This window comes from Equus przewalskii, chromosome 9 (assembly GCF_037783145.1).
Source record: "Equus przewalskii isolate Varuska chromosome 9, EquPr2, whole genome shotgun sequence".
In the NCBI taxonomy this organism is placed as follows: Eukaryota; Metazoa; Chordata; class Mammalia; order Perissodactyla; family Equidae; genus Equus; species Equus przewalskii.
In genome coordinates, this window is record NC_091839.1 from 4,590,165 (window position 1) to 4,616,587 (window position 26,423).

General features: G+C 55.4%; 1 protein-coding gene across 1 annotated transcript in view; it reads right to left on the reverse strand.

Moving 5' to 3' along the window:
• PEPD (peptidase D) overlaps positions 1 to 26,423 on the reverse strand; it is a 118,886-nt gene that overhangs the window by 20,201 nt on the left and 72,262 nt on the right. Inside the window, exons 10-11 of the mRNA XM_070632531.1 lie at positions 3,356 to 3,424; positions 1,941 to 2,018 (exon numbers count right to left, since the gene is read on the reverse strand). Coding sequence (XP_070488632.1) covers positions 1,941 to 2,018; positions 3,356 to 3,424 — 147 coding nt within the window. The remainder of the gene's footprint in view (positions 1 to 1,940; positions 2,019 to 3,355; positions 3,425 to 26,423) is intronic.

The following is a 26,423-nucleotide window of genomic DNA, read 5'->3' on the forward strand; positions in this document are numbered from 1 at the left end:
TCTGCACTGTGCTCCTATTTTGGTTTCATACCTTATAATAAAGTATCGTGCTTTTATGTTGGGATAACAGAGTGATTTATTATTTACCAAACCCAGTGGGCGCTTGGCAGATCAACTTCAATAAAACAATGGATTATAAATGCCGCCAGCAACCCGGCAGTAGCACTAATCAACAAAACGTGTTGCTCTAAATGCTGCATAATAAATTGACTATAACAAACTCACAATGATTCTACTGGCGACATCTCAAAGTTAGCACCGGAAAAACAAAACCACCCATTTGGGCTTGGTATTAACATCCGTGGGACTCCCTGGATCACTGTCTCTAAAGCTGCACCTGGAGACACATGCGTCACATGCTGCCCAGGAGGCCAAGGCCACAGTAGCCGGGCATGCGGGGGCCTGAAGGACACTGTGCCCTGGTCAGTCACACCCACTCATAGGGGCCACACCAGGAACACAGAGGGTGAGGACCCTCTTTGGGGCAGATAAAGAGGGGAGTGGAGCAGCTGCCACTTCCTCCGGGGTGGGCCGAGCTCATGGAGGAGAAACACTCATGGCCACATGGCCCTGGTGGCAGGGCCCTCTAACTGGCTAGAGCTGCCACTGGACAGCTGGGATCCGCTCGTGTGGCTGGGTCTGTGCCTCTGCCCGGGAACTGGGTTCCCACATTCTGTCCTCCCAGCCCAGCCTGAAAGGGCCGGAGTTAAAGGGATTAGGAGGGGTTACAGGGGTCTAGAGTCCCTGAAGAGGCCAGTTGGACTCTCCTTGGGGCCACCAGCGGCTCAGCCATGGCCCAGAAGGCGGGCCCTCCCATCTCTTTCCTTAGTCTCCAGCTGAGCCAAGTCTGTGCCAGCCAACTTGGTGCCAGACCCCGCAGCTCTGCATCTGGACCTGGTACCCTTCTGGGTCTCAGGGACCTCACCTGCACACGGTGAGGGGGATGAGGCTCCCACCTCGAGGGGTCAGGGGGAGAAGATCTACGTAAACAGACTGCCCTGGTGCCAGGCACAGGGGAGCATTCCGTCAAGGCTGCTGCACGTTCCTTGCCCAGGTGCCCCAGCAACAGGAGGGAAAGGCATCAAGAACCAGGGGGACAGTGAGCATGCCACCCCCTCGCCCCTCGGCTGTGGGTTCATGACCACAGCAGATGTTTGGAGGCTAAGCCAGGGCGGCCCAGTGGGGTTCCGGGTGGCTCTCGGCAGCCCTGCAGGAGCCTGGACTGGCCCTGTCTGACGTCTGGGTAGTGGAGAGAACAGGCAAGTGGGGGGCCGGCCCAGGTCAGTGACACCCACAGTTCACTCCCAAGGCCCGGAGCGGCAAGGCAGGGCCTATGCCCAGTGGGAGCCCTATGCACCAGGGCTCCAGGAGCAGGACCTGTGATTCTGCCAACAAAGGAGTCTGTTGGAGGGCTGGAGGCCGTGGATCTTGACCACGTCTTCTTCACCATGGCTCCCCGAGGAGCTGGGAGCCCGTGAAATGGTGCTCAGAAAGCCCTGCAAACAGCCTCGTGGCTGAAGCACTCCCTCAGCCCTCCTGAACCGATGGTCGCTTATGTCAAGGTGTCCTGTGGCTAAGGCCAGCAGCTCTCAGAGGCTGGGGTGCCCGCCCCTGCCCTGAGACAGAGGGCTGAGTGTGGCGGGTGCTGGGTGCAGAGGACAGCTGGGCAGGGGCTGGGGACAGCTGAGGCCCTCCTCAGAAAGCCTCCCATCCCATGGCCCCACAGGCAGCTGCCTCAAGCCCACAGCCCGGGGTCCCCGCCCCATCTCAGTGCTTCCACAGCCCGGGCGAGGCGGCATTGGGCAGGCCAGCGGCCGGGGCAGAGTTGTCTGGGCCAGAGCGGGCCGGGCTGCCCTGGGTCAGCCCTCCCAGAGTGGGCGGTCAGTCCTGCTTGAGGCTGAGTCCCCTGCCCCCCGCTGCTCACTCCCAGCCTCACTCACCACATGTCTCCGTCCTGGATGGTCCGGTCGTTGGGGGCCCCAGCATGTCCATAGTGCAGCACAGCCGAGTTCTCCCCACTGCAAAGGTCAGGGGTCAACAGCTCACATCACCAGCAGTGCCCTCCCCACGGCAAGACCGCTAGCTGCCACCAAGGTCCAGGGGCAGCTGCACAGGCCTGCAGTGGAGGTGGGGCAGGCGGCCCAGTGGCCCTAGCACCTGCTCAGCTCACAGGGGCACGGCCCACTGCTTCTCCAGCTCAGGCTGCTCAAGCCGGTGCCCTCTCGGCCAGGGATACGGGCCTGATGTGGGCAGGACAGGTAAAGAACAGAAATAGGAAGCGGGGCAGTCAGGGGACGCCCTCCTTTTCTGGTGGCTAAACAGGGCGGGGAGGCCCCTGGGAAGGCCTGGGCGGTGTCAGGGGTGCCATGCAGGCCTGTGGGGCGGGAGACAGGCGCGAGTAGCTCCTCTGCTCGAGTGAGCTTCCCTAGTGAGCGCAGCCTTTAAGAAAAAAAGGACTTTTAAGTCTGTCCAAAGGAAAAAAAAAACAAAAAAACCCCACCTGGGTGTAATATTTATGGCCCCGTTCGGGAGTCTCAGGAATCATAAAAGTAGAAATAATGATTTTTCTCTCTATCCACCAGAGAAGAACATTTCCAAGGACTGAGATGTTCACATGTATTATTCATGTGCTAAGGACGTGCACATCAGCACTGATGCTGTCGCCGTCCTGGCTGAGCAGAGGCCAGAGCCTCCGCCCCAAGGGGCACAGTGTGGGGACACGGGCTGGGGTGAGCCCAGGGGATGGGGGGCCAGGACGTGCTCCTCAAAAACACACATATAATGGCACATGCAGCCACAGAGACGGGCACAGAGCTGTGCAAACCCCAGAGACCACAGCAGTGCACACTTACAGCCACAAGCTGCACCGATATTCATGGATGTTCCCCACACAGCCACAGCCACAGCCACAGCACCACCCACACACCCACACACGGACACACACCCACATACAGACACACAGCCATGGCCTCCTGCACTGACACAGCTCCTTCCACTCCCGCTACACACAGACACTGTCACAGCCTGAGGTCACAGCCTGGTCCCGACTGGGTGTGTGCCTGAGTGGAAGGGGTGAGGAAGGCCAACAGTGGCTGGAAAAGCAGCCACCTGGAGACAGGAAGGGAGGCAGGGCCGTGGCGGGCTGGCTCCCTCCTTCGCCCAGCACAGCCTGGGGCAGGCTGCAGTGACCTCAGCTCCTGGAGCTTAGGAGGGAAGATGGACTTCCAGGTTCAGGGGGGCACTAGTGTGGGTGGGGAGAGAGCAGCTTCATCTAAGTTGGGGGACGGGGGGGTCCCTCACCTTCCCCTAACCTTCTCCCACGATCATCCCCGCGTGGCCCAGGATGCTCACTTACCTGCCGCAGATGCAGGTGTAGGAGCTGTGGCGCATGCCGCCCCGGGAGTAGCAGTAGTGCTCAAAGAGACTGCAGGGGAAGACGACGCATCAGGGAGGGCTCACTGGAGCCCACACGCCCCCAGCCCCCGTGTAAAGCCTCAGCCCAGGCCTTGTCGGAGGCATCTGCAGGAAGGCCTGGGCAAACCAGCGTGGGTCTATGAGGCTTGTAGCCTGGAGCCCAGGGTCAGCCACAGGCCACAGAAGCACAGAGGTCAGTGTGGAGAGGGAGCAAGGCTGAAGAGCTCGCCACCTCCCATGCTGTGGTGCTGCCCAGGCTTCCAGGCCCATCTGGAGGACAGCCCAGGCCCTGTGGGAAGACCGGCTGGGGCAGGGACCACAGTTTCTGCAGGGCTGGAGGGAGTGTCTCCCTGTGACTCCCATGTCCAGTGGCCACAACATACCCCACTGGGAGAGGCTGGACACACAGCCAGGGAGGAACACAAGAGCTCTCCTGGCCCCTGCACTGGACACAGCCGGGGTCCTGGGACTGATCCCGGGGAGGAGCACAGGGAAAAGAGAGCAGGAGCCACTGGGCACTGGCCCGGAGGATGAGGACGAGGGGCAGGCCCTTGAGCAGTCGGAGCAGGTGGATCCCTGCCCTGCCCACCTGCCACCAGGGCAGGGGACCAAGCACAGGGCTGTGCCGCTGTCCCCGTCCTCAGAACACCAAGGCCGCTGTGGGCGTGCTAAGTGGTGATCGAGCCCTGGACGTTCTAGGCCTGTTTTAGAGAACGTCCGTGGAGGAGTCGAATCTTCCAGGCACTGTAAACACAAATCACATATAATTGTTACGACTGGCTATGAAGTTGTCGTTACTCAGGAACGGTTCTGCCATATTCAGCTGGCTTCCAGACTTGCCTTACAAACCTCGCAGGATAACTGGGCATCTGCGGGTGAACTACTTCCTCAACATAAAGCATTTCAGGACCTGCCAGGGATGGGAGAGCCTTGCATGCCCTTCCTCAGCTGACTGTATTCATGGCAGGAGCACTTGAAGCTGCCATCATCTTCCATCCCAGTCCCAGAGGCCATGGGGACGGCAGACCAAGGCACAGCGGGAGGGTGCCATGGCCCCCTGTGCCAAGCGCTGGCAGGCAGCCTCTGAGCACGGCTCTGCACACTTTTGCCCTCTGCCCAGACCCCAGGGCCTGCCACCGGGACTCCGCATGGCGAGCTACGGGGAGGGGAAGATGCCCATGTGCCAAGGAGCCGAGTACTCCCTGAGCTTGGGAGACACAGCCTGGCCAGACAGAAGCTGGCCTCAGGGAGCAGCAGAGGGGATGGGGACGGTGGGCCTCTGCTGGGGCAGGGCACAGGCAGACGGCGGCAGGCGTACTGGGAACGGCCAGGTTCAGAAAGGACGGCAGAGGGACGGCCATACCATCTGTGTGAGCGGATGAACAAACGAGAACCTTCTACAGTAGCCTAGGAAGCAGTGTGGGTGGCGCCCCTTAGCCAGTCTTGGCACCAGGCCCTTCCCCATGTGTGGGTCTGCTCAGAAGAAAGCGCCTGCACTGTGCGCCCCGGCCTTGTTTAAGTAAAAGGCACAGCTTACAGCAGCACCAAACTAGGGAACGGCGGATCTTGCTGTCACCTGCAAACTGCGGCCCGGCCCTGGGTGGTCTGTGCCGGCCATGTGGACAACGCCCCACGCATGGGGTGGGGAAGGTTAGAAAGAGGAGGGGAAAAACACATGCTGAAAACGCCTTGCTTAGAAGGCTCTGAAGTTCTTCCAGTGGGATTTCAACACCTAATTTTGTTCTAAATTAACTTTTCTGATGTGACGTGAGGACAAACTGATGCTTTGGTGGCAATAACAGGTGGATGCAAGGGGACCCTGGTTTTTTGCTCACACGCCTCCGGGGACCCGCCCTCTGGGACTTCGGGCCTGGGCTGTGGACACAGACACCCAAGTTCTGGGGCAAGTGCAGCAGTCCAGGGGGCCAGGGAAAGACCCAAGTCTGACATGTTCTGACTTTCAAGGGGTCGGGGATGAGGAGTCGGGGCACCGAACGGGTGCCACATGCTTGACGTGAGGCTCCGTGACAGCCTGGTGGTCAGAGCTCGCAAGCTCGGGCCGCAAGGGCAGACCGCAGCAGCAGAGCCACCTGGTTCCCACGGGACGGCTCACAGACATCTCACATGGTGGCAAAAGAAGCGCTTAATAAAGACTCCTCTAGACCTTTGCGAAAACAGGGTGCAGTGAGCCAGGCGGGGGGCCAGCTGACTCTAACCCAGGGGCCTAGTGACTGACCAACACAGCGTGTGGCCAGACTCGGCCGTAAGCTACCCATCGGCCCCTCTGGAGCCACGACAAGATGACAGCAGAGGATGCAGCCAGAAACCTTCCCACCTCCACCACTCAGGGCAGAGCTCACACGACGGGAAGGAAAGTGAGGCCAGAAAGAAAAGGGAGCTGTCAGTCTCGGGGACCTGGAGGCCTCGGCTTTCACTGCCATGTGGGGACAGCAACGAGGCCTCAGGCACATGAGAAGTAGGGCACTTGAACTGAGGCCCCGCCCCCACGCACAGCTGGGGCCTGGGCAGGGGAGCGCCCTCAGCAGAAGGGAACCAGAGAAAACCCAGCAGCACCAAAGGAGGCAGTCGGGAAGCTTGCCTGGGCTCTGGGAAAAAATAAAGAACATTCCCTCAGAATTCACAGCACGGGTCTGTCCTCCACAGCGTTCAGGCTTGGCTGTGAACTACCTGGATGGTTCAGAAACCTCCAAGCCAGGAGACTAACAAAAAACCTGGTCCCTGACTGGTGACACCTGGAACACGGGCAGGAGCAGACAGAAACCAAACTGGGCGGCCACACCCTGAACCCAGGCCAGCCAGGATCTGTGCACACACACACATATAGGCACACATATAAGCACATATATGTACCCATATGTACATGTACACATACATAAACGCATCCCCCACACACTGAAGATGAAGTCACAATCCAAAAAGAGACCACAAGAGTTATCAGACACAGCAAGCAGCAGGCTGAGGCCCCCAAGGACTTCTGATAACAGAATCATCAGATAGAGACATTGGTACCTAAAGTACAGTATGAAAACAGAACAGGCAGATTTTACAAAGAACCAAAACAAAACTTTCAGAAACAATGGTCTATCCATGAGAGGACAGCAGACAAGAAGACAGGCAGCAGGGTCAGTGGCCCCAGCGGCCACCTCTGCCTGATCTCTCAGTCAATCTGTGACTCCCACATGCTGCACAAGTGTCCTGCTGGGTCTCGCCCTGCTCCCTCCTTCTCGCCTGGGTGGAGGATGGGGTGGGCAGTGCCCTGACAAGGCATGTGGCCAGCCCCATCACCTCCCCCAGTACAGAGAGGCTTCCTGATGAGCAGTGGGAAGGGCAGGGGTCTGCCCGCATCCCTCCACCAGCCTCACAGACACCCGGCTGCCCCCAGTCCCTGACACTCTCCCCGCATAGCCATTCCTCTGACACCCTCACCTATACATTTCTCCCAGGCAGACACAGGAAGAGAATGCTCTGCATTCAGGCGTAACGAGAACCTTTAAGTAACCTGGGAGTCTGTGCTGTGAATAAGGAGGTGGATGGAGTTATTGCAGCGACAGAGGGACAGGCCCATTTGTCAGAGGCTGGAGATGACTGACAGGGAGGGACAGCGGATTCCGATGTGCAAGATCCACATCTCCAGGGACAGCACTGCTGGTCCTCCCCCAAGGCCGGAAAATCCAGCCCACGGAGGCCTCCTGGGCACACGGCCCAGCTCTTGCCCTCTGAGGTTTATCGTCTGATGAGGAGATAGCCACAGCCCTACAGAAAACGCATTAGCTGTCCAAGATAATGCAGAAGGGCTGCCCTGGGCAGTGAGCGTCGCTGAGATAGCAGCACAAGTGTGAGCATGGCAGATGGTGCCAGCCAGGGAGGTCAGTAGGGGCTGTGGGTGGCACTGGCCACATCATCCCCCTCCCAGGCTGGACCTCGATGCACGCTGGGGTCCCAGGAAGCCGAGCCAGGAACAGGAGTGTGGAAGGGAAGATGGGCAGGGGAGCGGAGGCCACTCGGCTGAGCAGGGGGTCCAGGAGAGTGGGCAGTTAGGACACGGGGCTGGGAAGGTGGGCAGGGACCAAGGCGCTCTCAGATAAACGCAGGGCCCACAACACCGTTACTGCGGTTTCAGCAGGTGCCTCATGACTTCCCCACTCCCTCGGGCCTGTGGGCTCCCACCTGTCCCTTGTCCTGTAGTCCTTGCCCCTGACGCCAAAGCCAAATCCCAGCCCTGCCACTTTCCGGCTCTATGGCCTCATGTTCCTCATCCATGTGCCTCGGTCCCCTCATCTATAAAACGGGATGACACCTCCCACAGGGCTGTTGTGCCACATTAGTAATTTAATATGTACGAAATGCGTAGAACAATGCTTGACAGACAGTGAGCGCTAGGGACTGGACACATTAGCCACCACCACCCTCACTGTTCAGAGGTCTCGAAGGGAAAGCACACAGCAGGCTGCAGGAAAGGAGGCTGGACTTGGAGACACAGCCTCTTGGCTACTCCTTTAAAACCAAACAGAAGCGTGGCATAGACCCACGGCCCAGACACCTGCGCCCACACACTCCAGCGCAGCAGGTTCTCTGAGTGCCCTCCAGCCCGATGCACAGGCCGACAGGCATGTGGCGTCTCCGGGACAGATGTGCACACACAGGCTTCCGTCGATATGGTCCCCACCAGTTGCCTCTGCCCCACTCACGCGCGGATCCAGAAGTCTTGCCTCCTCAGGAAGGGCCAGGGCCTCAGCAGCGTGTACAGAGAGGGACGGAGTGCAAGTGTCTTGTGCCGTTGAGCCCAGTGACTGTGTTCTGAGCAGCTGTCGCAGCACTGGGTCGCTTTCAATTCACACATGTTCTACTTAGTTAATTCCTACTTTATTTTCTGGGTGAAAATGACCAGAAGTATGTAATCAGTGTGATACACCTTTGGAAGGTCTGTCTACTCACTCAAGGAAAATTCTTGATAGTAAGAAAAACGTGGTCCTGCAGAGAGGAGCCCTGAGTCGCCTCGACGCTGAGCGGAGTGTTTTTCACTTTCCCGAAGTGCAGGCAGCAGCTGGGGAGACGCGGAGCCGGCAGGAGGAGGAGGACGTCCTTCACGCGGAACCGGAAGCGCAGACCAAGTTACTGTGAATTCCCAGGGGAAGGCAAGATGCTACTCCACTTGTTTCTTCTGGGGTGACCAGGGTGTCATCAGAACGCACCTGGCAGGAGAGCCCCCTCCACTGTAATCCCTCCCGTGAAGGGGCGGTTCCAGCATCCCGTCCAGGGCTCTGCCCAAGTTCCCGGGAGAGCCCCAGCTCCTGTAACGGAGCTCTCTGTGAGCCTTCTGAGAGGCGGGCACCAGGTCTCAGTGGTGAACTGGGGCACTGCCCTGTCCCTCTCCTGGAAAGACACAGAGCAAGCTAGGGAGCCACTGAGGCTCCGAGCACATTCTAAACCAGCAAGTAGCATTCACACGGTCACCAAGAAGGGACTGATCTAAAGCCTTGGACTAAACCCCAAAATGCATTATTAATAAAACCAGTGCTCACAGCACAGCTTCACAGAACAACCGACACCAGAACGGCACCAGTAGGGACCCAGACCATCCACAATAGCTGCAGTGACTATCTCCACCATCAGCAGCTTCTTTCTGCCTGGTGCTCCCTGAGCCTCCCCAGGCCCCTCTCCTGCTGCCCCTACCCAAGTCTGGACTGAGGGCAACAAGGTCTTCCCACTCAGGACCTCCCGCAGGCCCAGCCAATAGGAAACATCCACAGCTTTTAGCATTTGCATCAATCCTTGCAGGGGGGAATGGTTTTCCTCCTTTGCAGCTGAAGAAACTGCAGCTCAGAGCTAGCTGCGCTGTGGTCAGGGACCCTGTGGAATCTGCGTTGGAGGGTTTCTGACCCCGATGCCTGCAAAGCCTCAGGTCTCTTGGTGGTGGGGAGACTGGAACAGCCGCTGCCCCAGCAGGGCAAGGCTTTGTGTTCTGTAAATAACGCTGGTGGATGACGCGGTGCCGGGCTTCCAGGGCCCCGACCTCACATCTGTGCTTGGGGCCCAAAATAAGCTGAGAACTGGTCTGCCGGGACAAATGGCCCCACCCAATCCCGGGCCAGAGCCTGCTGTCCCAGGACAGTGCCCAGGCGGGCTGGTAAGGAGCAGGAACTGGTGCTCAGGACAGGCCCCCGGTAGGGAGGTCAGGAGGGAGACTCTACCACCTGAGACCAGGGCGGCGGCAGAGACGGCAGTGGGCACGGCAGGAAGGCAAGGGGCACCAGGGAAGCTGTTCACACACTCCCGTTATCAAGGTACGAGGTAATTAGCATTTTAATTGGATAATTGGGAATTCTAAATTGCCTATCTTGTATTAAGCATAACTGAGGACATAACATAACATTCAATTAACAAATATTCCCCTTTATTCTTGCCATGCTTGATTAGGCTGAGTTTTGGAGTTACTCCCTATCAGTTACTGATAAAGCACTCTATCCCTTTAGCTGTCCAAACCCTGGCTGCATCAGACTGCTAAGAAACTTAAGAAATATCCATGTACAATATATTCATACATGAGAGAGATCTTAGGACTTCTCTACACAGAAGAAAAACAATAAAAATCATGCATAATCTTATCCCCCAGAGATAACTTCTATCAAATATTTTGTTGAATATCCTTCTAGGCATTTTTTATGCACAAAGACAGATTTTTAAAAACAATAATTAACTGCAAGCTGTTTCGTAAGTCATCTTTTGATTGAAGTTGGACATACATACATACAGAAAGAGACAGAAATCCTAAGGACCCTGTACAGCAATCTGTCACAAGTGAGCGCCCCTGGGCGCCCAGCACCCGTCAGTCCTCCTCTCGCAGTGGCCTGACTCCAACACTGCAGGTCAGTTTCCCCAATTTTTGAACTTGATGTAAATGGCATCAAACAATAGGAGCTCTTTGTGTCCGGCTTCCTCCCCTGCTCTGTATTACGCCGGTGAGGCCCCCCTGGTGGGGGCAGGATGCCATCTGCTCACTCTCAGTGCTGGCTGTGTTCCACTGGCGGAGTGGACCCCGACGACCTTCCATGCTTCTGTTGGTGGACATTCTGGTTGTTTCCAGATGGTGGCCTCACGAATAGTGCTGCTGTGGACGTTCTTGGATCGTCCTTTGGGGCACATGCGCACGCATCTCCGCTGGGCACACAGCCAGGAGTGGAAAAACTGTGTCCCAGGACTTTGTGTAGCTTCAGCTTTAGCAGATAAAGCCAGTCTTTCCAGGTACTTGCATCAATTTATTCATTGGCTTATAACTTCTTCCATTTCATACCTGTGCACAGGGCCTGACTGAGCTGAAAAGGGTCTGCAAGGACAAATAAGGACAAATGGCCCCACCCAGTCCTGGACGAGGGCCAGGATGTCCCAGAGAAGGTTCTTGCTAAAGCAAGGACATTTTTCCCTGTCAAGAGATACATGTCTACACTATTTTTATTTTTAGTGCTATCACTGTGTCCAGGACCTGACAACTTCTCCCCTCCAACACGGCTCGTCCCCAGTGCAGGGCACCATCTTCTCTCGCCTGGTTGATGGTGACAGTGGTGCAGCTGGCCCCCCGCTTCAGCCCTTGTCCCCCACACAGTGTGCTCCGCAGAGGGGTCCTTTCAAATTCAAGTAGGATCACAGGACTCCTCTGCTCAAACCCAAGCCCAGCTTCCCGTGAGCAGCCTGCCTCCCTCTCATCCCCCATGTCCTCTCATCTTCTCAGTCTGTCTCCTGCTACTCCTGGGACTGCCAGGCAAGCTGCCACCTCAGGGCCACCAGATGAGCCCGCTTCTCTCTGCCTGACTGTCTGTCCCAGAGGTCCACAGCTTGCTCTCTCTTCTTCAGGTCCCTCCTCCAATGTCTCCTTCACAGGGATGCCTGTCCCGAGCCCCCTGGATAAAGAGTACTCCCTTCCCGTCAGCCTTTACCACCATCGACATATTAGCCATCCACCCATCCATCCTCTCGTCTCCCATCACCATCAGGCCAGGATTTTCTCCGCTTCGCTCCCTACAGGCTGCCCAGAGCATAGAGTAGCACGGGCACACAGGAGGTTTTCAGCGCATTTCTCTTGAGTGACTGCATAGGTAAACTCGTTCCGTGGGCAGCACTATAATTCACTTAACCAGCTTCCTGCTGGTAGCTATCTAGGCTGCTTCCACCTCCGTGTTACGGTAGACACCCGTGGCCATACGCCTTTTCACTGTCTTTGGGCTAAATTCCTAGAATTATTGTATATGTGCACATTTTTGAGTCTCAGTGCATGTCTATCAAACAGACCCCAGAAAGCTCAGAAGGATTTTCAGGGTCCTGAGCAGTGCAGCATGGGGCCTGTGTGCCCACTAGACTGCGAATCTGGCAGCAAACCAAAGAAGTATTTTGTTGTCTCACTGATTAACTGGCAAGTTTGAACATGCTTATATGTTTATTTCTTCCCTTCTGAATAGCCTGTTTCTTTTTTAGAAAATGGAATGTTCATCTTTTTCTTATTGATCTTAAAGAGTTTATATATGAAGGACACTAGCCAGTGGTTTTAACCTTCAGCTACGGAGCAAGCAGCTGGCCCATTATGACCCTCTCTAGCACCTTCTTTGCTGGTTCTCCTAAAGAAGCACAGGACACCTGGGGCAGGACCTGCAGACAAGGCAGGACATGACTGGGGCCCGGGTGGTGACAACACACAGGAGGACAAAACCTGGAACCTGCAGCACATGGCTCAAGCGGAAAATTCCAGATCTGTGAATCCAGACCCCTGTGGGGCTGACACTTTTGAGCGAGTGGGAAGGGCCAGCTTTGGAAGACCCTGGAAGAGCTGTGTAAACACAGGCAAAATCTGCCAACTGTTCTCTGGCTTAATCTGGGATCAACGTCTGCTCGCATCTGACCATATCTCACTAGTCCTTGACAACGTCAGCAGTAACACCTTTCTCAGCCCCAAACTGAAAACTCCCTCTTTAGAAATGCACCAGGCTGCCCTAGGAATCATCTAGAGAGGCTCAAACTGCACAAGCAGGAAAGGCAGGAGGGAGACAATTCCTGTTCAACGCGACCCAGAGCTACCTTCCCTTGTGGGAGACGCTGGGGAGAGAAGCCGGTCTGCAGGACAACTTTCTTTGAGCTAGTATTTCCCAAAGCATGACAAGAGTCCAGGAGATGGCATCATGGGGGACGCTGAGGGACGCTGAGAAACATCTTTTATGTACTAGTTATTTAAAGTGTTACCTCCCATTTATGGCAAATTATACTGGGTTTCACTCATGACAGGAATATAAAGCTTTCTTTTAAAATACATTTAAAGTAAAGAAATCAAGAAACTATAAAGCAAATAACACTCCCGGTGGGACAGGCTTTGGCGGGCGTGAGCGTGGCTGGTGAACGACGGAGGCTGGGAGGGTCTGCTCCGAGGCTTCTCTGAGGAAAAGCCTGTTTGAGTTCTGGGCAGGGGCACACGGGGCTGGAAGCTCCCCGTCCCCAGACGGCGTCTGCCGGTCTCTGGAAAACAGCTGGTGGGATGATTCAAACAGAACCCAGGTTCTCGTCTGCGCCCTCACCTGCTCCTGTCCCCAGCTCGGCAGCCTGGGCCACCAAAGGGCCACAAAGGCCAAATGGGGCTCTCTGTCCTTAGCACTTGGGGAACAAAGCCACCTCCAGCAAACCTGGCTGCTGAGGGCCTTGGACAAGCAGCTGCCAAGCTCTGACCACGTCGCTCTGCTCGGCCACCCAGTGCAGGCGAGTAAGGGCTTCTCTTCCGCAGAGTCCCTGGCTGGAGCCTTGCTGGGCAACGTTCCCTTTCTTTTACTTAATAGCTCGTCCTGAGGTCGGGTCATAAAGGAGCCTGGTTGGGGCACGACTGTCTCTCTCAGGTGCCCGGCGGCCCCCCACCCTGCCCAGAGCATTCTTGGAGGCACCACCTGCCACCACTCTCCCAACTCCACAGACTCCCCTCCCACCCCCAGTGGAAGAAACAAAGCATGGAAGCGTCCAGCAAAAGGTGCGCTTCCTGAATACAACCCCTGCAGGGGACGAGGCCCGGAGTGCCCCGAGCAGTCAGGACAGGCCCCCAGCCCCAAGTCACCCCCTCTAGAGAAAGAAAGGGCTTCATTTTCGGAAGCCCTCCAGGGTATTCTGTTTTGTTTCTGCAGAGCCCAGCACTACTTTATTTCCAAACCTCAAACTCTTCTCAGCCTCACAATCCTAAAGTATTTCACAAATGTGTCGTTTCAGATATAACTTTCTGTGCAAAGCATCATTTTAGATCAATGCCTTTCTACAGGGGCCTCTCTCCCCAGCCTGGCCCAGCTCCGGGCAGCACTGTGGCCTTCCCCTTCTCAATCGGTGGGCCACACGCAGTGTGGCCCAGCTCACTTTGCCTCGTCTCCTGAGCCTCGTGTCCACAGTCTCCCTAGATGGCCCTCTGCTCAAGGCTCTGAAGGGAGGAGGGGAAGAGAAGCAGCAGGCACTGTCCCGGCCGGGCCCAGCGCACACACAAACCACTCCGGGTATTTTAGGCACAGGACTGAAAACAGGGAACCAGTACCCCTGGGGTCAGCGGACAGCAGGAGGCCGAGGCCACCTTGAGGCTGGAGGGACCCAGGGGAGCTATGTCACTGCAGCCCAGGACTCCCGGCCACGTGCAGGAAGCGAGAGCAATGGATCCCTCACTAGGTGAGCACTACCCCAGGTACCTATGACACGACGATGCCTCCTCTTTGAGAAAGTTCTCCTGAGCGCCCAGGAGCCACAAAGCCCCGGTCAAACCCAAACCGGCTGTGGAGAGAGGCCCAGACACGGTCCGGCAGGGTCAAGCCGGGGCGGGCCCTTGGTGGAAACAGCCCTTTGCACCGGCGTGTGGCTGTTTCATGGCAGCATATCAGCTGTTTAGGGAGCTGCCGAAGACCCCTCTTCTAATGAGCCTTCCCATCGGCACACATGACTCCAAATATTATTTAGTCACATGTGGCTGAAGGAACAATGGGAGTGCTATTTATCACTTTGAAAGTCTTTATCCACTTAAGATGATAAATGGGGGTTGCACTCATGCTGCCCCTATAGAAAGATCAGCTCTGAAAAGAGGAGGTGCTGCTGGTGGGGATGCTCTCCAAGGGGGCAGGGGCTTGGCCTGCAGCCCATCTCCATGTGTGCTCACACCTGTGCTCCCACAGGCACTCGGCAGAGGACCTCAGCCATAGTTCAGCACGGCGAGGACACGCTCAGGGAGCGATGCCAGCTTCCAGGGCTTCAGCATCCGGGAGGTGGGACAGCCACAGGTGCTCCCCATCTGTCCCAAACCTGCTGCAGGATGTCCACTCTGGGGCCACAGAGGATGAGAAAGGCTATTTAAGAACTAACTCACGGGCTCTGAGCCTTTCTCCTACTGACAGCCCAGAGATGCAGGGCAGGTTCCTAAAAATACTCCTGCAATACCCAGGAATTAAAATTTTTGGTAACTTAAACCTATTTATCAATAGCTAATTTATAAGGTCTAAGTCCTATGATGACAAAGTGATTAAGCTGTTTTTGAACTAATCCATTTTTAATTAAAATGCTACCCTCTCTTGGTTTCTGTAAAGATTCAAAAGAAAGCCTTAACAGATGTCTTGTTTTTAAATACACATTATATAAAGCCAATAATTATAAGAATTCATGCTTTTAATTATATTTTAATTATTCGTTGCTTATTGATGCAAAGTTACATATTCTTTCTTTATGGTACTAACACTGCTAACCAAAGCCAGCAGACAACTAGCAAGAATTCTTTGGGGTGTGAAATCCCATTTCAGAGAGCTTCAGAGCCACGAAAGGGCGTGCAGGACCTCCGCCCTCGTCCTGGCAGACCGATCTAGTCACGGCGCACCGCTGGTTCGGAAGCCCTCTCCTGGCTCCCGGCCTGTGAGGGTCATGCTCCAAGGTGGGAGCGCTGGTTATTTGAGGAGGGTCAGGGTCTCCCTTCTCCTGTCCAGCCTTGAGGCAGAGAAGGCCTCTGATTTCTCCGTTCCGCCGCCCCCCCAAGCCGCACACACTGCCGAGTATCTCATCACAGTGACCGTGTAAGGAACCAAATCACCCACTCAAATTTAGAAGGCTCACAAAACGCAATGAGAGCTTGGAGGATGTGGAGGAGGGCGCACCATGAAGGTGTGATTCCCATCTGCCACACTGGCCACTGCAGGGACCCTGGGCATCCACATATTGCCCAGCACACCCTAAGCTGTCCATTCCAGGCTCCGCCCCCAACACCATCCCAAGCCCACGCACTGCCAGCTCCCCGTCAGGTCCCCTCTTTCCAGGATTACTGCAGACCCTCCTCATTGCTCCCCCCAGTCCACCTGGCTGCCCTGTTAGCCTTTAACCAGGTCCCCTCCTGGCCCACCTGCCCACCCAGGAGGCAGTGGCCGGAAGGGGTTCTGGGCGGCCTCTCCCCCCCTCACCATCGAAAGCCCTTCACGGGGGAAACCCTTCCTCCTCTGACACATACCCCATCATGGCTTTTAGTCCTGCACACGGCTATTCCAGCACCTGCCCTCTGTCCCTATCACTCTCAAAGGGAACTCCCAGAGGCAGGCCCAAGTCACCCTGTAGCAAGGCTGGACACAGTGATGAGCACACAGTAGACCCTTAGTACATCCGAAGAAAGGGTAACGATGGCAAGGATGGTCAGCCTGAACAGGTCTAATGATCATGACAGAACACGCACACATGCACGCGCACATGCACACAGCCTTAACCCCACCCCTCCAGGAGGAGCCCTGGGTGGAGAGCTGGCCCGTGCTCGCCACTCCACATCTTCTTTCTGGGCACAGTTCTCAGTCTCCCTGCAGTTAGGCTGGAACCACGTGACTGACTCTCACCAACAGGAGCACGAGTGGAAGTGACGAGTGCTGCTTCCGGGCAAGGCTTTTAAGAGCAGATGTCAGTCCTCTGTGCTTTCTCTCCCCTCTCAAGGCGGGCAGAGTTGGCCAATGGAAGCAGCCTCAACACTGCTGGAGGAGAGCTATGGGGCCCGGCCTGACTGCAACATGAGCCAGAAATAAACTTGCACTGTGCTGAATACTGAGCCATGGCTTTTTGCTGTCACTGCAGCAAGGGCTATCCTATGCTGATAAAACACACAGGAATGTGGAATACGGTAAAGGTGGAATTTTAAGTCAGTGGTGTAAAGACATTATTCCAAAGACAGTGGTTTGACCAGCCATTTCATGGGGGCAAAATAGCCAGAATTCTTGCTTATTCATCACTCTTAAATGGATTTTAGATAAAGCGTTAAACATAAAAAATAAAACCACGTAGATAAATGGATATGTTATCCTAACCATACCAGTGTTGAAATATTTCAGAATTGTACAGAAAATACTTTTTAAACAAAAATCATAAAGACAGAAGAAAACACATGCAAACAGTTGAACTGCACTGAGATAGTAGAAAACGCCTATGTAATTATATGCCAAAGTGATACACTATACAGGAAAGGATCAATTTGACCATGTCTAAAATTTCTGTATATCAAATTGGGAATAATACTTTGACAAACAGAACAGTAACATGAAGAGCCCTATTATAACATGCCCTTGTAGATCAGTAAGTCAATCACAAACGTCTCAATAGCATACTGTGCCAAACAAAGAAAAGCTATCAAGACAAATGCCCAAGAAACACCCATGAGAGAAGTCTCACCTTGCCAGTCATCCAAGAAGTGCAAATCAAGGTGGGGTGTTACTTTTCCCTTATCAGGATGGTAAAGATGAATATTAATAAAAACAACACAATTAGCTTTGAGGCCCTAGTGGGCACACAGGCACTCATGGGTGTGTGTGTGTGTGTGTGTGCGCGTGTGTGTGTGTCCAGCTCAGTGGCTGAGAGCAGTTTGTAGAGGCCACCTAGCTCCTCCAGGACCCATCTGTCTGCTGTGGGATCTTGGGCCAACTCCTTACGGCCTCCTGGCCCTGAGTGCTATAAAGTGAGGAGGCTGCTGCTCCCCACCTCATGGGATTAAGTGAGAAAATCCCCCAGAAGCACATGGTCCCCAGATATTATGGCGATCCCCAGCTATGAGAGAAGAACTCCTAGTGGGCAGTTGGTTCTGTGCTTCAAAATTTCCCCTAGCAATTCCATTTGCAGGAATTGACCCCAAGGAGATTGATCAGTTAAACACCAAGAGGTGATTAGATAAGGTTGAGCATCACAGTACTGTTCGTGCTGGAAAGTCAGACTCCAGCCGGCTGTCCCCGGAGGAGTGGTTCAGTGGCTACCGCGGAGTCCCACAGGCGCAGTGTGCCCTGGTTCACTGAGGGAAGAGACTTCCACTTCACACAGAAGGAGGAACGAACTCCGCCTGGTGTGATCCCAGCAGATCAAAGTTTGTCTGTCTGCGCCCCTGGAGAGCTCCAGAGCGCGTCTGCTCAAGCAACAGGGGTGAGTGAACCTCTGCATCACACAGTTTTATGTCTTGCTTATAATGCTCTGTACTGACTGAGTTTCCTACCGGCATGTGTAATATATTTTTCATCAGAGAAAGCTGTTTTCATTTTGAAAATATTTTTCGGAAGAAATGAAGTCTACCTGTTAAAGACCAGCTCTCCTGGCCTCACTCTTGCCCCATAGGGCCTCTGTCCGTGTGCCGGGCCGGTGGACACAACCCACAGCCATGATCCAGGATGACTCTGAGAAGCTGCCACAAGGGGTCGCAAGTGCACACTGCCTGCCACCCACAGGGACACCTTGAGAAAGCTTCAGCCTGGCTTGAGGGACCACAATTCAGAACAAACTCTGCAGGTAAGACTGTGCAGGGTGTGAAGAACCCAAGCCACAGGAAAGTCTGCTCAGCAATGCCTCCAAAGCCCACTTATCTTCCTTCTCTGGAATCGGGTTCTGCCCGAGGAGGTCTCCCTCCTGCAGTGGGAGTGGGGGACGTCAGAGACCGGCTGCAACACAGCCCCGCCTGCTTCCTCTGGCTGCCCACACCACGCACGGCCCTCAGTGGACCACCCACCCCCTAGGGAGACACAGACGACTTGGGCTCCCGCTGCAGTGGAGGGGGCCAAAGACAGGACGGGGCAGAGTGTGCAGCTCTGAAGCACTGCGTCTGTCTCTGGTGCTGTCGCTGGGAAGACCCTAGCTCTCCATCCCCCTGGGAACAGCAGGAAGCTTCCTTGCCTGTGGACTGTGCTGTTCCCTGGAAGCGAGCCTGCCACTCCGAACAGATTTGACAAGTATGGGGCAAATCACCCAGAATGCAGAACACCTGGCATTCCCCAAATGCCCGTAGGCAGAAAACCCGGATTCAGCAAACGGCTCGGATCTGAACGGATTTCCATTCGTGGCTTCTAAATCCCCAGTGAAACACACTGCTGCACGGCAAAGGTGGGAAGCTGGGGCTCCCTGCAGGTGCAGCCTGGAGACGGCGGCCCTCATACTGCCCGAGTCACACACACACCTCTTCCACGGGCACCTCGGCCCCCTGAGCTGTGCCGGCCTGCAGCTGTGGCTGGGCAGGCTCTCTGCCTGCAACAGGGTGTTTGGGGTGAACACACTTTAAGGGAACTGTTTCTACCCACCAGTTCTGGGACAGGCGGGTCCCAGGAGCTCTGCAAACACTTGTGTGTGGCCCCCAACCCATTCCAACGCATGTCAATCGGGAGATCCTTCCCGGCCTTCCTTGCCTCGGCCACAGAACAAACTCGACGATGCATCAAACTGTCCGCCTCCCCAGAAACTTCAGTAACTACGGAAGAGGTTTCTTCAAGAAATTTCTGTAGTCTGGCTGCGAGTTCTCGCCTCCTTCAGCATGAGAGCGTGTTTATCCTTCAACTACAGAGCCGGAGCCCGCCCTCCCTGCTAAGGGGGCGTTCCCACTCCACACACACAGGGCACACCAAGGCCCCTGAGACTGTCTGAGAATAATGAGGCCCACTTTGTACCTCCAGGGGACTTAACTAATTTATAAGGCAATTTTAATAATAACTATATATTAATTTTACATTCCCTTTTTACCTATTTCATTGGCTACAAACTGTTAGGAATTAGGTAATATATTACAATAGGCTTCTGGGGACTTTTTATTAACTAATGCCCCATATTTAAAAACCTTCCTGTCAAATGAGAAACATTAAGAAATGCTGTCCCTTTTATAATTGCTTCTAATCGACTCAATGTTCAGGTCCTGGCTTTAACAGACAGCCCGGGCGGTACTTCCCTAAATTGCATTTAACTTTCATTTTCTTTCTCTGACCAGCCAAGAGAATGACTCTGAAAGCGCACACGGTCAGTTAGCGCGTCAGCCTGCAGCTCCCGAGATGCCTGCAAATCTGGAAGGTACAAGGACCACTCCAGACAAGGGACAGGCAGCAGCCTCTGTCCAGACTGTGGTGGCGGCAGCCCTGCTTTACAGGCTTGGTTTGTTTGCTTGGTTCTTGGTAAATTTATCTATTGAAACGTACATACAGTGAAGTGCACACATCTTAGGTGTCGAGACTGATGAAATCTCACGCGCGTACCTCCTAGATCAAGAGACAGAGCATTTCTAGTCCCCTCGTGGGAGCCATCGCCGCCCCCTTCCCTGCGCTCTGCTCCTCCATCCCAAAATTTTGCTCTTGGGGAACTTCACATAGCAGAACGACAGGGGATGTGTCCTCTTGAGTCTGGCTTCTTTGCCTCAACACGGCCCCCGTGAGAGCCGTCCGCCCATGTTCTCCGTGCAGCAATGACCTGCTGGCTCTCCCTCCTTGACGGTACCCGTCGTGTGAACACACCACAGTTCATCCATCTCCACAGGGGGGCTTTGAGTTCCCCAGTTTAGAGTACCCCGAGTCCACGCCCAGTCCACATACAGCACGTTCTCGTATGTGTCTCTGGTGCATCCGCTGGATGACGAGTGGAATTAATGCTCAGCTTTGGCGGATGCTGCCAGGCGTCTTCAAGTGACTGTTCCAGCATCTCTGTTTTCTATGTTTGCTACTTTTTCCCTGGCAGGCAAGAAACTTTCAAGCTCATCCCTTTAAGAAGTGAGGCCTGAACCCGAGCGAGAGGCCTCGAGCCCCTCACCTGGCCTCGGAGCCGCCTGGCCCTCCTGTCTCCCTGGGTCACTGCGGTCAAAGCAGGCAGAAACGGCTTCTCCTAAAGTCAGACCTCTCCCGTGGGACGAGAGCCCATCAGGCCTTCCCTGGGCCCCAGGGCGGGAACACGCGTTTCTGAGAAACAGAGAGCTGCACTGGGCTCTGACGCCCCTCAGAGGTAACTGTCCTTCCAACAAGTAGAGCCCTCTGTAGAAATGGACACCTGATCAGGGAAAGGATGAGCGAGGGGAGTGAAGAACAGACTCCTTCAACCAGGGGAGAAAGCTGCCAGCTGGGGGCGTCCACAAGTGGCTGGGGAGGGTCACGCCCTTTGAGCGGTTGCTGGGCCTCAGGAAGAGGATCAGGAAGGAGCCAGGTGGAGGCGAGGAGGTCCAGTGAGCGACTCTTGAGGTGTAGCCCCCTCTGGCCTCCTCAGACCTGCTCTCCCTGCTCCAGAGAAGGCCTGAGACGGGGCAGTCCGGGCCACACAAACATGGGACAGTTAAGACATCTGAGGACAGCCTGAGGAGGAGGAGCCGAGACAGACCGCAGCTTCCACAGGGAAGGAGCCCCAGGGCACAGGCCCGCCACAGCACAAGGGGCAGGGAAGACCAGAGTGCCGGCCACAGCAGATGCTGATGGACAAGGTGGGACAAAGGAGGCAGCAGAGAGCCTCTGGCACTGGGGGCGGCCAAGTGCGGGCGGTGGAGGTGACAGCTCCCCCGTCACCCGGCTCTTCCAGACAGAGGAGAGAAAAGGCTCAGCCTCCTGAGGCTGCGGGAAACCACCAAGCCGGGGATCCTTTGTTTTCATTTCCAAATTCAAAGGGCCCTCGGCTGAGCCAGCCTCTGATCCCGGCTCAAAGCCACAGGGGAGCCCTAGCGAGCCGACACAGAGGAGCCTCAGCTGTGACAGCCTGGGGGGGCACGGAAAATTGAGGCCCCAGAAGCCAGTTTTAGAAGTTTATGAATAATAAATGCAATTAATGTGATGGAAAACAGAATCTGGAAGCCAAGCTGAGGCCCCAGGGTGGGTGACTCACCAGGTCACCTCGCCTCCCTTGTCACTTCCAGCTGCCAAGGCCCCTCAGAACAGACAGGTGGTCAGGATGTGGGGACATCACCCAGCCACAGCCCAGAAGAAAGAACCATCGGGGCCCAGGCCTGGCCGGGGGACAAAGGGTCCCCAGAGTCCCCCTTGTTCAGTCCCGGGCAGGGCTCACCCTGGTGGTAGGGTCCCCAGCTCCCGAGTATGCTTGTCTGGCCTCAGTTCCCTCCCCTGTGAAATGGGAATGACGATCATACCTGGACTGGATGCTGTCACATCCTACGACCTAATCCGATGACCCTCCACTCTCACTCCCAGCAGCATCCTGGGGGTCACAATCTCTAAGGGCTGGGGCTGGCCCAGTGGCGCAGCGGTTAAGTGCGCACGTTCCACTTCGGCGGCCCAGGGTTCGCTGGTTATGATCCCAGGTGCAGACATGGCACCGCTTGGCAAGCCATGCTGTGGTAGGCGTCCCACATATAAAGTGGAGGAAAATGGCCACAGATGTTAGCTCAGGGCCAGTCTTCCTCAGCAAAAAGAGGAGGATTGGCAGCAGATGTTAGGTCAGGGCTAATCTTCCTCTAAAAAAAATCTCTAAGGGCTGCAGGCAGAGGGCCACCCTGGCCCCTCACACCTTGCTCCCACGGTGTCCCCCTCCTACACTACCCCCACTGAGGGGTTCGTCCAAGTCTGAGGCCAGTTTGCACACTGGTGTCCCCTGCAGGCTCTGGGCAGGTCCTCTGCCTGGTGCCTGGCAATGAACACAGTGGTCCCTCAGTATCTGCGGGGGATTGGTTCCAGGAACACCCTCACATACCAAAATCCACAGACGCTCAAGTGCCTTACATAAAATGGCGCAGCAGAATGAATACAGTGGCCCTCGGTGTCCACGGGTTTCACATTCCTGGGCTCCCTCAATCACCCGGGAGGAGGGTGGAGCAGGTGTGGAGGAAGAGGCTAACTCCAGGAAGCGGTGGGGAGGAAGAAAGGCGGGTGGCAGCTGGGGGAGGAGAGGAAAGCCTGAGGATAAAGGGGCCCAGAGCTCCCTCTGACTCCTCGGCCCCCAGCCTGGTTGCAGGTGCTGCTTCTGGCCTAGGGGAGCAGGCGTGGGGAGGGGCTCAGGTGGGCAGCCTTCCCAGGTGGGTCCCTGGCACCTGCCCTAAGGTTAGTGTGAGCCTTCTTCACTGTCTTCCGCTGGCCCAGGACAGGGCGCTCCTGCCTGACCACGTCGGGCACAGCCGAGGGCTCCAGTCCTCCCAAGGCTGAGGGGACGCCTGCCCCCTCCACCAGGGAGCATCGGGGGCTGCTACAGAGTAAGTCACCTGAGAGACCCTCTCCACTCTTTCTGTAGGGGCCACAAGGGCCCATCAGCAAAGATGGCTGAGGTATTGCCAGGAAGGTCCTCTCACTTTACAAATTGCACTTTTATCAGAAAATCAATGACGCTGCCTCCTCAATCTTCCACACTTGTCTAAAGTAATTAGTCTGCAGGGCAACAGGCCAGAACTACACTAGTATTCCTGGGAGTACCCCCCTGTCCCCACCTGTGTCCCAGGGAGACCCAGGAAGGGAAGCTCTTGGGAGGGATCCATCACACCCAGCTTCCCTAGGGCTCATTCATCAAGTCCATCGGCAGCCCCACTGCACACCTACTACATGCCCATCGTGAAGTGTTACGATCACAGGACGAGCAAGGCAGACTCAGGCCCTCACGCCATGGAGACGAGCGTTACCTGATTAACTGTGACAGTGTGAAGTCAGACAAGGCAGACACCATGGCTGGGAGAGCACAGACAAAGGGATGGGACTCATGGAAGACTTCCTGGAAGAGGGGGTCTGCAGCGGAGGGCAGAGCAAGTGGACATACAGAGGCGGGGAGAAGCAGGGCATGTGATGGAGCAGCAGCAAGGCCGAGGCGGCAGCCAGAGGTCAGGGAGCAGGAGGGAAAGTGAGGCGGGCTGGGGCTCTCCAAGGACGTGGCCGGGAGGCTGGAGAAGGGATCCCGCGCGACTCTGACTCTCAGAACGGCTGTGTCTCCGGTTCCCGGCATAGTCACTCCGAACATTAACTTCTCCGAACAGTCTCCTTTCTTTCTTTCAAGATTCTTTTAAACGACAGCTCGTTTAACTACAATATCAATTGGCCAGCAATTCCACGAACAAATGGTTCTCTGCTTGTCTCTGAGTTCAGCCACCTTTATTTGTCCCCAAGTATTTGGCAGGAACCAGTTACATCAATAAAGGAACGTCAATTTTTAACAGCCACATGAGATGCAAAAGTTTCAGACGGATTTTTCGCCGGCATACAGGGCGCCCGAGGAGCTGTTATTAACAGCCATTAGAGACACATGGGCAGGCCCCTGAGACAGGGTGCCAGATCGAGACGGGATTAAGGAGATGCTGCAGACACCAGACCTCCAAGCATTGTAAATGTCACTGAAATTCCAGACTGTGCTTGAACTCTCTGTTGTCACAGTTGCTCAGGTCACAGTGTGTCTGATGTTTTATAGCAAAATGACAAATATCTTTCTCAACTGCTAAGTGCATAGAGCCCATCGGAATAAATCCATCCCAACTGGCCGTGACAGGGAAGCCGGCGGCAACAGGAGGGCGGGAACCTGAAGGGGGCGGTGGCAGCAGAAGCGACTCGGACAGTGGTTTCCAGACGTGCGCGGCCCTGCAGAGGGGCCTGTTTTCTCGGTGGCCCTCACCACTTCCTGTAGAGTAACCTCACTGCTGGACGGCATGGGGTTCCAAACTCTCGATGACACATGGGGTCTGAAACCCAGTCTCCCCAGCAACCACCACATCACAGCAGATCTGATGAAAGGGGCAGAAGGAAAGCACGCAGGAAGAAGAATGCAGCAAAGGGCCTCATCAGGAAATAGGAGAGAAGAGCATTAAAGCCACGGGTGGTCATCCTGCACGGCTGGAAATAACCCTCCACGGCCTACCAGCTGGCCCACTGCCCAGGCACAAGCCCCAAGGATGTCATGAACCAACAAGACTTCAGAGAGTGTCTGGGAGCCAGGGAGGGATCTCAGAGGGTGGCCCCCGGGGTGCTGGGTTTTGGGCACAGACACTTCGCTGGGCACAGAGTGAACAGAGCCATCTGCTCCCTGGGCCTCGAGAACTATCCTGGAGCAGGGACGCTGCATGCCAACTCTCCCAGGGCCCAGGCTGTGCCCATGCAGCAGAAGAAACAATGCCCGTCTTACAATCCTGCCCCAGCTCGGAGCCGCAACCAACACAGCTGGGCTGCTCCCTCTCTGGGGCCAGACTGGCCTGACTTTGTGGTTGCCAGAAACTGAGACCACAGGGCATCAAGAGAAGAGGAAGTTCCAAGGGCTCCTCTGGCCCTTCAGCCCCACGATGTGCAAGGCCAAGACCTTTGCCTGAGGTATGGCCCCAGGAGAGGATTTCCAAGGTGTGGTGCTGCAACCCAGTCCTGGCCAGGGCCACTGTGCCCTAGCCTTGCCTGACGGTGAGCTCTTCCACTGTCCAGCCAGGCAGGTCAAAACTGGACTGGCCCCTGGGTGACGGAGGTGGGGCGCAGGGTCCTGCCTGCACCAACAGCCCTGCCCCGGCAGGGCAGTCATCCCGGAGGAAGATGTTCTCCCACGCTGGCTGCTCTCCTTGGAGCAGAACTGTGGAGCCTCAACTAATGGCAACATGGGGACCAAGGATTGGTCACTCCCCATTCTTTTACAGGAAGGTAGGAAACAAGAAGAAATCCTCCTTTCTAGCAAAGATGGACCTGTGCTCCAGAACAGGCCAGCAGCACAGCCCCTCCTGGCAATGCAGAAGTGGCTGCTCTTGGAGGTGACCTGGAGGAGAGCTTTGAGGGGCTGCTCAGACTGGTCACGGCCCGAGGAGGGAAAAGCACTGACGTGGCTGGGGCTCCCATAACCTGGCATGTCTCCCATGCACCCCCAGCCCCCAGAGTGCACTGGCAGCACCTGGGTCCTGCGCTTCCTGGCCCCCATCTCCGCTGGGTTGAGCACCAAGGGGTCCCAGCTGTTGGTGGCCACAACTTCCGCCAGGAGTGCGGAGCAGCACCAGACCCTGCAAATCCTCTCCTGGAGGGGCCAAGCCTCAGGCAAAGGGGGGTCCGCACAAAGGCTTTCTCCCCCTGTGCACAAGGGTAGTGGGGGCTAGAGGTTGGCTGGCCCCATGTGGGCTGCCTGGACTGCCCAGCAAGAGTCCCTGAACAGCTGGGTCAATGAGGTGACCCAGCAAGGCCCCCGGGGCCCAGGCCACTGGTTTCAGCCTCCTGGGGGCTCTCTGCAAAGAAGACTCCCAAGCTGAGAGGGATCTAGCCAAGAGAGGACCACTGCAGCTGGTTCCTTAGGTGTCCACATGTCACGCAGCCCAGGACCATCCTCATGAAGGGTGGCTGGTGCCCCTGACTGTCAGCCCGCCTCATGACGCAATCAGATCACAACCTCTCAGGTGCTGCCACCCTCCTTGGGCCTGGATTAATGCCTTTCATAAACTTCCCGGAGCAAATGCCAAACTTTAAAAGAAATGTTCTTAATGATTTTATGCTAGCTTTTCCCCCAGCATAGCAACAGTCCATTTATAAAAATTCTAAATGAAAACTATAAGACATTATTGAAAGAAATCAATAATGAAATGGAAAGATATTCCACACACATGGATTGGAAGAATGAATATAGTTAAAATGTCCATACTATCTAAAGCAATCTACAGATTCAATGTAAGCCCTATCAGAATCCCAACGACATTCTTCACAGACATAGAACAAAGAATCCTAAAATTCACATGGGACAACAAAAGACCCCAAATAGCTAAAGCAATCCTGAGAAAAAAGAACAAAACGGGAGGCATCACAATCCCTGACTTCAAAACATACTACAAAGCTACAGTA